General features: G+C 37.8%; 1 protein-coding gene and 1 long non-coding RNA gene across 2 annotated transcripts; both read left to right on the top strand.

The window, feature by feature from the left end:
- Window positions 1-1,980: 1,980 nt before the first annotated feature.
- Window positions 1,981-4,327, top strand: LOC107711357 (neuronal acetylcholine receptor subunit alpha-3-like). The gene is made up of 2 exons (XM_016516342.1): window positions 1,981-2,520; window positions 3,128-4,327. The coding sequence occupies exons 1-2, from the start codon at window positions 2,017-2,019 to the stop codon at window positions 3,254-3,256; spliced, it is 633 nt and encodes a 210-aa protein (XP_016371828.1). The 5' UTR covers window positions 1,981-2,016; the 3' UTR covers window positions 3,257-4,327.
- Window positions 4,328-6,204: 1,877 nt separating this feature from the next.
- Window positions 6,205-9,121, top strand: LOC107711358 (uncharacterized). The gene is made up of 6 exons (XR_001636695.1): window positions 6,205-6,288; window positions 6,436-6,524; window positions 6,622-6,713; window positions 7,499-7,587; window positions 8,665-8,755; window positions 8,841-9,121. It is a non-coding gene; the product is annotated as an uncharacterized LOC107711358 (long non-coding RNA).
- The last annotated feature ends 2,661 nt before the right edge of the window (window positions 9,122-11,782 follow it).

Genomic DNA, 11,782 nt, shown 5'->3' on the forward strand with positions numbered 1-11,782 from the left:
TTCAATGTTATTTTAGTTTGATATATTATTATAGTTTTTGCTAATATTTTGAATGAGATTTTATTGTTATATCATCTGTTTTAATTTTTAAAGATTTAGTAATTATGTTGTGTTTTTGTCATTTTTATTAATTTCCGTTGTTTTTAAATTCATTTTTTATTTCAGTTTTAGTTTGAGTTATTTTAGTACATCAATTTAAACAATGAAAATGAGAAATGTCGCCTTAGAAACTAGCTGAAATAAAATAAGTTTAAGTTTTTTATGTTTTATTTTATTTCAGATGACATCTATTTTAATGTTTGTAATGGTTTAATGCTAGTTTTAGTTAACCCTGATGTAAATGTATTTTCTTGGATTGAAATATGTGGAGGACAAAATATTTTGAATATTTATTTTTATTTCTAAAATTTTGAAATATTAAAATATTTAGTATATTTCAAAAATATACTAAAAATGGTAAACAAATATATTGGTAGCAAATATTTTCTTTTTTTGTTGTTGTTTATTTTGAAATATGTTTCAAAGTAACACCTTTTATCCCGTATATGGGATTGTGAGAGTCCAACTTTTTTGAGCGTTCAAGAAAACCTCCACAAACGTGGCACTTGAAGCGTTGAGCTGTACACATGGAGCATGTTTGCCTGCAGCTGGAGGTCCTTCAGGCGACGGGACTCAGGTGTTCCTCGAGCACAGCCCATCTGCTCGGGTTCTGACGCCTGGAGGATGATTGCTTATGACAGCATGCTTCTTCTTCAACCTCTAAAATATTAATCCAGAGCTGTGTTTATTCCGCCGCAGGTGATTTGTCTGCGATTCTTAGAGTCTCTCTGTTCCTTTTTCCACAGGATGAGGTGAACCAGATCATGGAGACCAACCTTTGGCTGCGACATGTAAGCCCATGCATTATTCATGCACATCCAAAGGTCATTGATGCATTTAGACAATAGGTCACAATTGTATTCACTATCTTTGCGGTCACTGTTTACAATGATTAGTGCAGCAGGTGGATTTGATTCCCAGTGGAATACAGATCTGAGATTTTGAAAAGACATGTTAAGGAGAATCTGACAATCCAGATTCAGATTATTGATGATAGATTCCAGATCAGCAATGCAATATTCATTAGATTCACAGAACATGCATTAATGAATTAATTAATGCAAAAAGGTGCGGTGGTTCATTGAGGAAATGAGTGAGCAGGTGACATTAAACGGGTGAAAACTAAAACAATGATTTATCTAACATTCTTGCATACAATGTCATTTTGCATTACTGACACACTATTTTCATATTTAATACTGTACAGTTGCTTTGACACAATCTGTATTGTTAAAAGCACTGTATAAATAAAGGTGACTTGACTTGACAAGGTCCTGACACCAAGATTATTTAGTTTCTTGCTTTAGACCAGTGAAGATTATATATAATGATAGGGAGTCAAATACGGCATGCAGATGATGCAGAATTTGATGAAGTGTTGAACCTGGAGGATTTTAATCAAATACTGGATTTTTCTCAATTATTGGTCCGAGCTGATGAACGGTAAGGGGTCCCTGGCTCCAAAAAGTTTGAAAACCCCATGATGTAGATGCTATTATTATATTCATATTTGGTGAAAAATAAATTGGAATGTGATCATATCGGTTTGCAGATGTCTAATTGTCTGATATGTTTTATTACCCTGAAGATTGGAAATGGTCTACTTAAGCAAGACAGCGTTAGATCTCATAAGTTGTTAAGAGAGTGATCATGTGAAGAGGAATAATTAAAAACTCATACAGCAAAGAGCATTGTGACCTCCTCCTGTTCATTAACCCTTAAACAGCAATCATTCCCTGTCTGCTCATCTCCTTCCTCACCGTTCTGGTGTTTTATCTCCCGTCCGACTGCGGTGAGAAGGTGACCTTGTGCATTTCCGTTCTCCTCTCCCTCACTGTTTTCCTCTTGGTCATCACCGAAACCATCCCGTCCACATCTCTCGTCATCCCTCTGATCGGAGAGTACCTGCTCTTCACCATGATATTTGTGACTCTGTCCATCGTGATCACTGTGTTTGTGCTCAATGTGCATTACCGCACGCCTAAGACGCACACCATGCCCGGCTGGGTTCGGAAAGTGTTCCTCGGTCTGCTCCCTCGGGTCATGTTCATGACTCGGCCTGAGAAAGAGCCGGAGAGGAAGACCAGATCCTGCGCTCTTCACGCTCCAGGTCTGGTTTCCAGCAAACAGACGAATGTTTCGCGCCGGGCTCCTCTGCTGCTGTGCTCCTCTGAGCTCACCAACCTGAGCGAGGCCTCGTCTAAGACGGCGCCTGGCTTTCTGTGTCGAGACGGACGATGCCTGGGGAAGCAACAAGGCACTAACGTCTCCAGCGCAGGAGCAGAAGACGGAGGGAGTCCGTGCTCCAGCTCTGAGTCTCTGGACGCTGGGTTTCTGTGCATGTCTCCACAGGTCAGAGACGCCATAGAGAGCGTCAAGTACATCGCCCAAAACATGAGGCTACAGAACGAGGCCAAGGAGGTGAGAGAACTGACTTCAAATCAATCCATAATTCATTGTTATTGTTGACTCGTTTTATTCCTAGGTCTTCAGTATTTAGTGTTAAACAAGCAGGGGATCCTGCAAGGAGAAAAATAAAGCACGTTTCTGCTTGTGGAGTGCTGAACTCTATCAGCTGCATACTTAGTCTGTATGAGTCGTCTGTGTGTTCACTTTAGCTCTGTAAAGCCTGACTTAGGAAATAATAGTCAGAAAATGTATTAAATGGAACAGTTTATGTGACCTTTAGACAGTTTGCGTATGTGCTTTTCGTTGAGTATCATATTTGCTCCATCAGGCTTTTATGGCTCATATACAGTGAGAATATGGAGGAAAAAACAGCTCAGTTTTAATCAGAGACTTAAACTGAGCAAAAATATGCAGTTTGGTGCAGATGCTGATATTTATATGATGAAATTCTGATGCTTGTAATATAAATCAGTGAGATCTTTATAACAGGTACAGTTACACTGAAAGAGATTTGACTGGATACAAAACTCAGGAAATTGTGTGTGAAACAGCAGAGAAATCTGCATATCAAATATGATCCAGAGTTCATGTCTTGCTCTTCCAACCCTTGTGTTTAAAGGTCCAGGACGACTGGAAGTATGTGGCGATGGTGATTGTCAGGATCTTTCTCTGGGTGTTTGTCCTCGTGTGTGTTCTGGGTACGGCTGGACTCTTCCTGCAGCCGCTGCTGATGGGCGAAGACATGTGACGACTTCACATCCCAACATTTTCATAGCCAGAACTTAATTTCCAGCAACCTTAACTCAGCATTTTTATATCATGTTTCGGTTAGAGTTGAATTAAAAGGCATTGGTTTACCGGTTGGTTGACTCTGGGACTTTTAAGAGCTCAAACGGAGCAGCTAAAATGAGGATCATCGTCGACTTTCAAGAAGCTTTCTAAGTACCCACCCGACGGCTTACTGTCCTCCTTTGTCAATTCCTATTTCCATCAAAGTCATGCAAACCGGCTGCATTATATAAGGCTAAAACACATTTGGCCGATGACTGGACCGAATATTTGGCATGTAGATGGAGTATCAGAGAAGAGTATTCAAGTGTTGTCTTAAAGGAGTAGTTCACCAAAAATTGACATTTATTCACCCTTGAGTTGTTTCTTTTCTTTTTTTTTTTTCAATTTAAAGAATGATCACACAGGTCTTTTCTGTGTTTCGCAGTTCACAGTAAGCTCCAAAATGACAAAAAAGCACCATAAAAGTAGTATGTACAAACTGCTTTTTTCCCCTCGATGATAAACAGGCTATAATTACAGTCGTTCGCTGATAATCTTCCCCTCTAGTCAGCTGTGTAACTCATGAATGAAAGAATTGTACGGTCCATTCAATTCCTTGTAATGAAAAGAGCTGCGTGAAGATTCTTCAGAAGTTCTGCTTTTGTGTTCCTTCAAATCTGTCTGTCTGTAAACTCACACATTCCTTCGTGAGATATGGCTGCTGTTTATTGTCACGTATGATCATTTTTTTACATTCAAAATTATTTTAATCTATCTAAAAACACTTGTCAGGCATGTTCTTGGGCAAAGACACAATCTCCTTGTGTGAGCGTTGTATACTTTCAGGTAAAAACCACCACCTAGTGGATACTTTGAGCAAGTCCCTGGTGAAAAGACTAGACGATTCTGTGTAATTCAGTAATGGGTCTCTAAAACAGTCAAAATACTTTTTTCAAACATGTAATGGGTGTCCGCTCTCTGTACATGTTCACATGTTCTCAGTGTATGATGTAAAACCTTGATGCACACTTTCAGCTTTCTGAGGAATCCTGCAAATAAAGAAAGACTGAGGACTATGAAGGTCTTCTGTTCTACTGTCACCAATGTTGGCTGGCTGAAAATCATTTATCTTCAGTTTTGTGAGAATTTCAGTGTCTCATTTCAGAATGTCAGTATCTTTCATAGGCAGTAACGTTTTTATAACACACTGTAAATTACTGTCATGCACCTGAATCTCCGTTACTGTGAAGTTAACATAGCTTGCATAAAGCAATAAACCAAATCATTTGTTCCTGTCAGTGGCATTTAGACTTGATATGAAGCAAGCTTAGAGCCAAAAATGAATGATCATATTGACAACTTATTAGCAACCTATTAATAATAGCAACACTGTGTTGTATTCAATTGCATCTTCATTTGTACTGCACATCCACACCAAGCAGAAAGCTCTTAATCCAAGGCTTTCAAATGTTAGGATCTTTCTTAAGGCTCTTTCACACTAAACGAAAATTTTCAGTGCAATTAAGATTTAAATAGAAACAACCGATGAACCTCCACCACACCATCAGATTTCTCATTTTATTACTTATCTAATTATGCTTGAACTGGCATGTTGACAGCATGTTAAGCAAAGAAATAACCAACATTTTAGTTTATGAAGAGCACTACGGGGAAGACCATCTAAGTCACATCAAATATACTTAAGCACTGAAGTATAAAACCTTATGCTGTTATGCAAATGTTTTCCAAATCTGTGCACATGCACAAGCATACCAAAAAGCATAACATGGTGTTACACAAACTGCAAATATATGCAAACGTATAATTTAAGTGGTCATATGCTTTGCAACAAATTAATGTAACCTTTCTGGATAAGCAAGTCTCAAATGTAATTCAGTTAACAGAAAAAAAAGTCTTAAATAATGATCAACTGTTTGTGACATGGACAAGTTTTACTGGACTGTTTATCTGTGTAAAAAGTCTTTTATTATTATTTTTTCTACAACCTTATATTTAGCCAAATTTATTTAGACGGACACACTGAACTGTCAGTGCCCGAAACCACACACAATAGTTGACAGTGATTTTTATAGTCGATAATCATTAGTGTTGGAAGTTGTAAAGCATGAGCAAAAGTTACAGTCGGCTGCCACTCAGAGACAGTGTTCAAGTGGCATTTATTGGCAATCCGTCCATTCAGTGATGATCTGATGAAGTGTATGTGCATAAAGAGTCCTAAAAACAGTGTTATGTTCTGATCCTGCATGTTGCCTTTCGTGCTTTTCACTTTATGACCTTGTGAGAATTCTGCTAACTGAGCAAAGCATTTGATAATCAAAGTCGGAGGTCTGCCCTCTGGCTGGAACAGTACCATTGTTTCTGCCAAATGTAGAAAAAAAAGGAAATGCATGATGGATATTCTATTATTTTGAAACATCGGATAGCTGATGCATAATACTAGGTTGATGTGGATTACTGTGAAGGCCGAGATGAAGGAACATGCATGCATCATGATTGTTTTTATATTTTTACAGTTGTTATATAAATAGCTATTTTACAACTTTACAAAAAAGTTACACAAAAAGAAATAATAATAATAATAAAGAAACTACAGCTCATTGTAATTATAGGCAAAACTCGGACAACAGGTGACTATGAGGTTAATTGTTATGAACTCCAATAAACATGCAGAAAAGACATGGAAATGCCAGCTCAGATTAACTGTAAAATGCCTCTAAGCTTTGAGCACTGATGCACAATGTGGCTTTGGGCAAAACTGTTGTGAGAAAGCCAAAATGAACTCTTTGCATTATTTTGAAATGCCTTGTGGCTAAAAAATCCCTGAAGGCTAGACCACTCCTTCCTACTGAAAGTATAAAACCAAGACCACCACCTGCAAGGCTCATCCTGAATCTATAATCCACCTGTGCATCAGCCCGTCAGACCGACAACATGAGCTTTACATTCAAGTCAGCGTTCCAGTCGAGCTTCCAGACCATCTCCAGCTTCGTGAGTGATCTCTCGGTCTTACTTACACTCCTGACATGTAGTATAGCTTTCTAAATTAACTTGTGCATTTTCAGAGATTGGGGAAGTTGTATTTAAGTCAGCTGTAACACTTATCATAACATGCAGAATACTATATTTACTATGCAGAGCGTCCCTTATGTGAGTCGTATCTCTGGAGGACTAAAAGCTGGGAAAGCCATCGTCATTCAGGGATCTGTTCCCTCTGGATGTGAGAGGTGAATCTTTCTGTTCATGACTAGACACTTGTAGCTAGAAATGCAAGTGTGTTTGAGTAACTAGTTCACTCCTTCACGTTGTCTTTGATCATTGCAGCTTTGTGGTGAATCTGAAGGAGACGACATCGCCTTTCAAATCAGGCCCCAGTTCAGCAGCGACTGCATGGTCCTGAACAGCCACCAACATGGGTGCGAACGCAAGCGGTCGACACATGCGCTCTAGAAAGATTCATCTTTGTCCAGCATCTGCTGTATTTTTCTCCAGAAGTTATGAACCATAAAAATGTCTTTGTATTCTTTTAAACTAAAGTTGCGGCTCTCTCATAACCCTCTCAGACAAGCGCTTCAATGCAGGCATGTGTTGTTGTTGCAGTCTCCGCTATTTTGTTGTGGCTCCGTCTCTTTAGCATTGTACTGTGAAACAATGGCCAGTGTTGCTACCTTGATTAGTGCAAAACCAAGTCAATGTGCATGTGCACGGTTACAGAAATCGGATGGTGCACGTACAGTACACGCATACTACTCTGGTGACGAAATTTGCGCACTGTACGCGGACCTTCGTGTACGCATAAAAAACAAAGTATACTTTGGCCTTTACAGTGACTTCTTCCTGCACAATAAAATAAAACACTTAACGAGATGGTCCACTTAAAAAAATCTGTCATTTACTCTTCTCCACGTCATTCCAAAGCCATGTGAATCTCATTTTCTACTTCCTTTCATTGTATGGGGGAAAACAGTTCTTTAGTATATCTTCTGTTGTTGTTTTTTCAAAAGATTTGGAATGACATGAAGATGAGCAAATGATGACAGAACTGTCATTCTTGGGTGAACTATTCCTTTAATGAAACAGTGGCGCATGAAAACTCTCTGATGAGCACTTTAAACATCACTGTATTTCAAATTTCCATTTTAAGGAATCCAAACCCTGCCTCAAGATTAGGACTGATGCTTATTTTCTTGTGCTTTTACAGACTCTTCCTTATGTGACCCCAATTCCAGGAGGACTGAGAGAAGGCATGGCTTTGTATGTGCAGGGAATCATTCCTACTAATGCTGACCGGTAAGTTACAATTCCGTTTAGGGGTGGGCGATATACCGGTAGACACGATTAACCGGTAGAGATTTTCGACTATTGTCTCTATCGCTGTTACACGCTCATGTGACATTGCTGTGCTACATTTGCACACTTTTTAAATCACTTGTTTCACATCGCGTTGAAACGCAATCAGCAGCGAAAGAGAACTCATTTGGCTATATGCGCGCACATGTGCAGACGGTGCTCAGAGCGTGGGAGTATTTTTTCCGCTTTATAGGCCTTGAACGCTTTAATACACACACTTGTATGTGTCAAAATGCCCGTCTTTGCAAGTATCTTCATAAACAGTCATTTCGGTCTTAAGTGAATGCAAACAGATGAAAAAGAAAACACGTGTGTAACAGTATATCGGATACGGGCAGCTCTTAAAGTGACAGCAGTCTAATATTCCTGCTGTCTGTCATTCATGTTAATCAAACAACACAAACAAGAATAAATCTCTCACTGCTCTTGACTAAATCACATTTGTAACTTGAATAAGCAACATTTGATTACTTTATACAATGCATGTGACATTTCTTATTTATTTGTTCTACTGTAGTTTTTGGTCACATTACTTGTAATTAGTTTCTTCTTATTTAATCGCTAACTTTTTTATTTTATTTTTTTGTGATATTGACACTTGAGACAAGAATTATGACATTTCTATGGTATCAAAAATAACTATATTGTGATGTATATCGTTAAAATGAAAATTACTCGTATTGTGATATAATATTTTGGTCATATCACCCCTAATTCCGTTGATCTTGTGTAAGAAACCAATCCTCCGATATGCACTGAATTAGGCTTAGGTAACGGCCACACGATACGATACATATTGCAGTAAACAGTACAATATATCTTAATGCATCACAATATTATTATTATACTAATACTGGACCAAAACATGCAAGAGAGACCCAGCCTTGCATTAAATATTAAATAATACATGATCTGTTGTAGTTCTTTTATTTCACCTCTCAATTCTTCATGAGGTTGGTGAGATGAGCAATTATTGTGATTCTGATCATTTAACATAATGCCTCTACTTCCATGCAGATTTTACATACATTTCAAGACTGGGCCAACTGACAAGAATGACATTGCTTTCCACTTCAATGCCTCCATCAGCTTCCTTGGTTTTGTCACGGTGAGTGAAATCAGCCCGCTTGTTCTTTATATGCCTGCAATATACTGAAAATACACAAGTTTATAACGTTCCTTTGTTTTCACAGGGAATGTGAATAGGAGCATTATTGTAGTACTCCCACAATATTAAAGCACTCTCAGAGAACAATGTGAAAATCATGCAAGTCCTCATCCTGATATTCACACATTTACATTTATTCCTTTAGCAGATGCTTTTATCCAAAGCGACTTACAACTGAATCACCGAGTATATCACTGATTTCAATCTAATCCATTACCACAAATCAAGGTTACTGCTTTTATGGCAACTAAACAAAACAGCAAATAAATTAATAAAACCAGCCTTTGTAAACCACACTGCTCTACGTTTTGGGTCACAATGCAAACACAAGCACAAAGGCTCTGTCTCCATACGGATATATAGACATCTGTAATGCATTTTATATTTATAACACGGCTTTATTTTGAAATATAAGCAAACTGAAGTCTAATAGCAATGTGAGGTGATTTAATGATTGCGTGACTCTTTTTGGCAAACCACTAAAAGTAAACCTTGAGATTTACAACAATAAAACTGAAGCTTTTCAGCTCATTTTTTAACATTACATTTTTTTAACCCAAAAGGCAAAGATGACTGAGTTGGTTTAAACAGTTGAGTTAGTAGAAACAGATTTCACAATCAATCTAGCTAAAGAAAATGTATTCAACATGTGTCTGGGTTTTTTCATAAATGGCCACAAGGTGGCGCTATTTCTACAGCATTACAGCCAGTGTACACACTTGTCATCAGTAGGCCTTTGTCTGAAAGCAATAATGAGCTGAATACAATGTGCTTATTGTTATTATTACCCCCTTTAACTATCACTACCAAAATACAAAGAACAAATGATTCATGGTTCTTCTAGGAATGTGTCACTATATCAGTGTAGAATTGTGTGTTGACTGGTGTTTAAGTGTTTGTTCTCATTTCTCTCTCTGCACTATTAGTTATTGCACAGTGAGTTAATTATCTCACAGCATTTGGTGTATGGTTTGGCAGCAGCACATTGTAGATTCATCTGAGGTCGATGAACTCACTACACTGTCAGAGTGAATGAGACAAGTATGACTGAAAATACAAATACAACGTAAAGGTAATTTGGCTCATTAAGGCTACATTTAATCAATGCAATCTTCATGAAGAAATATATGTGAGAGGTAGAGAAACCCCATCATGTTTCCTCTCACTAAGCAGCACTCTCTCTTGGGCTTTCTCTAATGTGATAGCACCTATGCACTGCGAGAACTATTATATCAGTGTTGCACAGCTAGGAGAGTGGATCATTAGTTATCAGTTTCTTCAAGTAGAGAGAGCTCTGCTGTGATAACGAGACAGATAAAGGGTAAAGGGGGAGTACACTGATTGGAGAAAGTGGACAAACCCTCTGCTGTCATAGCGTAGGGTTGCTCAGGCAGCACAGCAGCAGCGACCGTGTGAAGATGATGTAACGAGTCTGCAGTAAATCCCAGAGCCGGGGCAAGTCCTATTATAAATCTGATGTGGCCTGAGTCCCTGCAACCTTTTCACCTCATAAATTAGACTTAAGTTAAGTGGTTCGATATCTGCCCTCTGCTTGCAGACTGTAAAATTGTGTTTAGCAGCTGCAGGATTTTTATTTCATACTGCCCTGAAGAAGCTCATATTGACATTTGCATCAAAAACAAATGATCTTTTACAGCGTTTACATTAGGTATGGTTAACCTGACTTAAGTGATCGCAAATAATAAACAAGTAATAATTGAAACAACAAGCTTACATTATTTATTATTCTAGGTTAATATTCATTTCTACATGCATTTGTGTCTTTTGCATTGCATACATTAACATTGCATAATTAATTATGAACAAGCATCATGTTTATATAACAGTGTATATGGTTATGTAATAACACAATAGTAAATGTATGAATTACCATTAATGCTTTACAGTAAGGTTTCATTTTTAACATTAGTTATTAGTTAACGTGAACTAACGTTGAAAAGTACTTCAAAGCATTGATTAATCTTAGTTGATGTCCATTGCAACATTTACTAATACATTATTAAAATCAGTAGTTGTAGCTAACTAACAGTGAACAGCTGTATTAATAAAAATACTGTAATACATGTATTGCTCATTGTTAGTTAATGCATTAACAAATGGACCCTTATCGTAAGGTGTTACCAAAAATGCTGTAAAAAATTGCTGTTCATTGTTAGTTTATGAAATCTAATCCGTTAACTACCCTGCAAAAAGTGGTAACCTGCAATTGTTATCTTAAAGAGCTATTTCTATCTGATTTTACTCATAAAAATGTTGCTGATATAAATGAATGTATATAGATTGGTTGAGTGATGTTAAATAATATATTTGACCAGTTAATTTAGATATTAGCCTACTGTTTTTTTAAGGAGAGTACTAAAGCAAAACTCAAGTTTATGATCTGTACTATTTAATCTTAGAGCTTCAGCCAGGTGTATATAAACTATGAGGATATGCGTGTAAAGTAATGTCACGCTACTGTCTGCTCTCAGTCTGTCATCAGTCTGCCGTATAAAACAGTATCTAAAAGCAAACACTGTTGGGCCAGAGTTCAAGGTTCGAGCCTCGCATACTGTCAGAAGTCTTTATTATCCTGGAGTTAAAGTGTGATTGAACTGACTGTCTCTCTGCAGCTGTGTGTGTGTTTGGGTCGCTCTCCACAGACCGGTCAATTTCAGTGCTATTTCCTGTCCTCCGGCCCCTGACCCAAACACATGCACTACTGTGTATGTTACGCAGCAGCTTAAAAATGTTCCCACAAGCAAACGTTCTCTTTCTTGAAGACGTCTTCTCACAAACACTAGTGTAAGGATTAATGATTTGAAGCTTTAGTCTAAAATTTATGCTGCTGCATGCTTAGTGTACTTTGTATCATTTGATATCATTGTCATATTAAGTGTCTCAGATCGGAAAGGATGTGTGTGTGTGTGTGTGTGTGTGTGTGTGTGTGTGTGTGTGTGTGTGTGT

The sequence above is a fragment of the Sinocyclocheilus rhinocerous genome, unplaced genomic scaffold (genome assembly GCF_001515625.1).
Source record: "Sinocyclocheilus rhinocerous isolate Xijiao unplaced genomic scaffold, SAMN03320098_v1.1 scaffold1499, whole genome shotgun sequence".
Classification (NCBI taxonomy): domain Eukaryota; kingdom Metazoa; phylum Chordata; class Actinopteri; order Cypriniformes; family Cyprinidae; genus Sinocyclocheilus; species Sinocyclocheilus rhinocerous.

Bases quoted from the DNA above. Each gene is read 5' to 3' on its own strand.
- LOC107711357 (XM_016516342.1), top strand. From the start codon at position 2,017: ATGATATTTGTGACTCTGTCCATCGTGATCACTGTGTTTGTGCTCAAT. The intron at 2,521-3,127 runs GTGAGAGAACTG...TTGTGTTTAAAG, and splicing joins TACAGAACGAGGCCAAGGAG to GTCCAGGACGACTGGAAGTA.